This window comes from Perkinsus marinus (genome assembly GCF_000006405.1).
Source record: "Perkinsus marinus ATCC 50983 genomic scaffold scf_1104296931972, whole genome shotgun sequence".
NCBI lineage: Eukaryota > Perkinsozoa > Perkinsida > Perkinsidae > Perkinsus > Perkinsus marinus.
Window position 1 is genome coordinate 1144 of NW_003215572.1, and position 1956 is coordinate 3099.

General features: G+C 48.4%; 1 protein-coding gene across 1 annotated transcript; it reads right to left on the bottom strand.

The window, feature by feature from the left end:
• Positions 1-1130: 1130 nt before the first annotated feature.
• Pmar_PMAR009742 (hypothetical protein) lies at positions 1131-1357 on the bottom strand (the record flags this gene model as incomplete). The annotated part of the gene is made up of 2 exons (XM_002785748.1): positions 1131-1234; positions 1260-1357. Coding segments are annotated over 2 exons (202 nt in total), but the record flags the coding sequence as incomplete, so codon positions are not given.
• Between the last annotated feature and the right edge of the window lie 599 nt (positions 1358-1956).

Here is a 1956-nt window from a genome sequence, read left to right on the forward strand (position 1 = left end):
GCGGCACTCTCTAGACTCACACGCCAAGCGGGGGCAGCGCGAAGAAATCTAGGGGCAAAAAGTGGAATCTCGGGAGGGGACAAGAGTGAACTCGGGGCAAGGAGAGTAATTTCGTCGCGAGCAAAAATACGAACCTTGAGACGCTTGTCGCACTGCATAGTTGCGTAAACGAAGGTCAATTTATTGAGCTAGGTCAACAAACGCGCGAATGGTTCGTGTTGTGGCTGGGGGGTGTTGGATCGATAAGCATCCAGTTACCATTTAGTTAATGGCGATTTTCCTGAACCGCCCACCCGCATCCAGTTGAAGTTAGTTTGGGAGGCACGAGTAGTCAAACGAGAGTCATCAGCCAAGATACTCTGGCCCAGAGAGCACCGAATTGACTCTCTGCGGCAGATGAGAGAATCCCGTAACCTCGCTGCTACTTATGCGGAGCCAAGCATCCAGCGTTGCAAGTTTTGGAGAGATTTTCGACAGAACTTCTAGGTTGAGACTTTCGGATATCACAAGTTCTTTAGCAACGTATCATGATTCCGCCCCACAGTGGGGCCACAATGGGGCCCCCACTGCGCACTACTCCCAACTAACTAAATGAATATATGTTATTGGACAACAGACATTCAACAATAGAAGGACCTTCCACAACCCCCACTCGTGTTCAAAAACACCTTTCAATCGGACTTCTCATCAGTCCTGTTACAGGACTCCTGTACTCGATGGGTAGTAAACCCCTGCAGATTTGGGCTGAACAAGTCAGGAATGGTCACATCCAACGCCTCACAGATTCGGATATTCAATCAAGTGTAAGTTGATGTGCTCAGGGCAACGGTAGAAATGCCTTCGCGCGAGTTCAACTCGCGCAACGATTCTCTTACCATCGATGGGCTACATCAAAGGGAGTTACAATACTTTCCCTACCATCAGGTAAGTGGGCAATATATGGCAATTTGCAATGACATCCTACCCAGTCGCTCCAACCTAGCCATGCCTTTCTCTTATCTTTTCCACCGACGGTGCCACGGCAGATCCGTGTTCGCGGATGTGTCTGTATGCCAGCAGGAGTAGTAATAATTACTACACCTGCTGACATACGTACAATAACTGAGTAATAAGTCATGGTTCGGGTGAAACTATATGTCATGGCTGAATAATTCGGTCTGCTTTGGTTCGGCAAAGGGGTCGAATGCCTCGATTTGTTCCATGCCAACTGACTCTGACTTTCGGATTCGGGCCTCTAGGCATCATATGGCGTAGACTACCAGTTCCATGAGGACTGAGTATTCTCGAGTATTGTACAGATGTATCCGGAACAATCTCTGAAGGCGGGATGTGCGCATATGTTTGTTTCAACCTGGACCTGCATCGAACCCCATCTTGGGAACAATGATCGAGGAAATTAAACGGGATGATATAGAGTACTCTATGGTGCAATTCATTTTATCGTTACCGTTTCAACTCAAGGAAGCTACCATATCCGGATATACGAGAGAGGAGAGAGAAATCTCACCTTAAGCGCAGGGGCAAGTTGATGTCCGTCAAGTGTTGACTGCTCGTCGCTCGGTTTCGCTTCTGTAATAGACAAGTTATCTCTGTAGTAAAAGTGACTTCACATGTACAGTAGAGCCTCCGAGGCTCAGCCTCGCTGGCCTGCCGCACTGGTGTGACATAGTCTAGTATTATTTCAGTCGCTCTGCTGGCCAGAGATCCCTTCTGTCCCCGGCCGATATCGCCCGAAGCAACCTTTTTGATGAGTCGGTTAAATAACATACAAATGGCCGTCAAGCTCTGCGCTGTCGACTTACAGCTGCCGTTGAGCTGCACTGTATCGAGCATGATGCTCGATACAGTGCGATAAGCTTTACTGAAGACTTGTATATCTCACTGAGATATACAAGTCTTTACTGCGAGATGATGGCGAGTCGCGGAACTGAAGGCTGACTTGCACATCACCGTGGT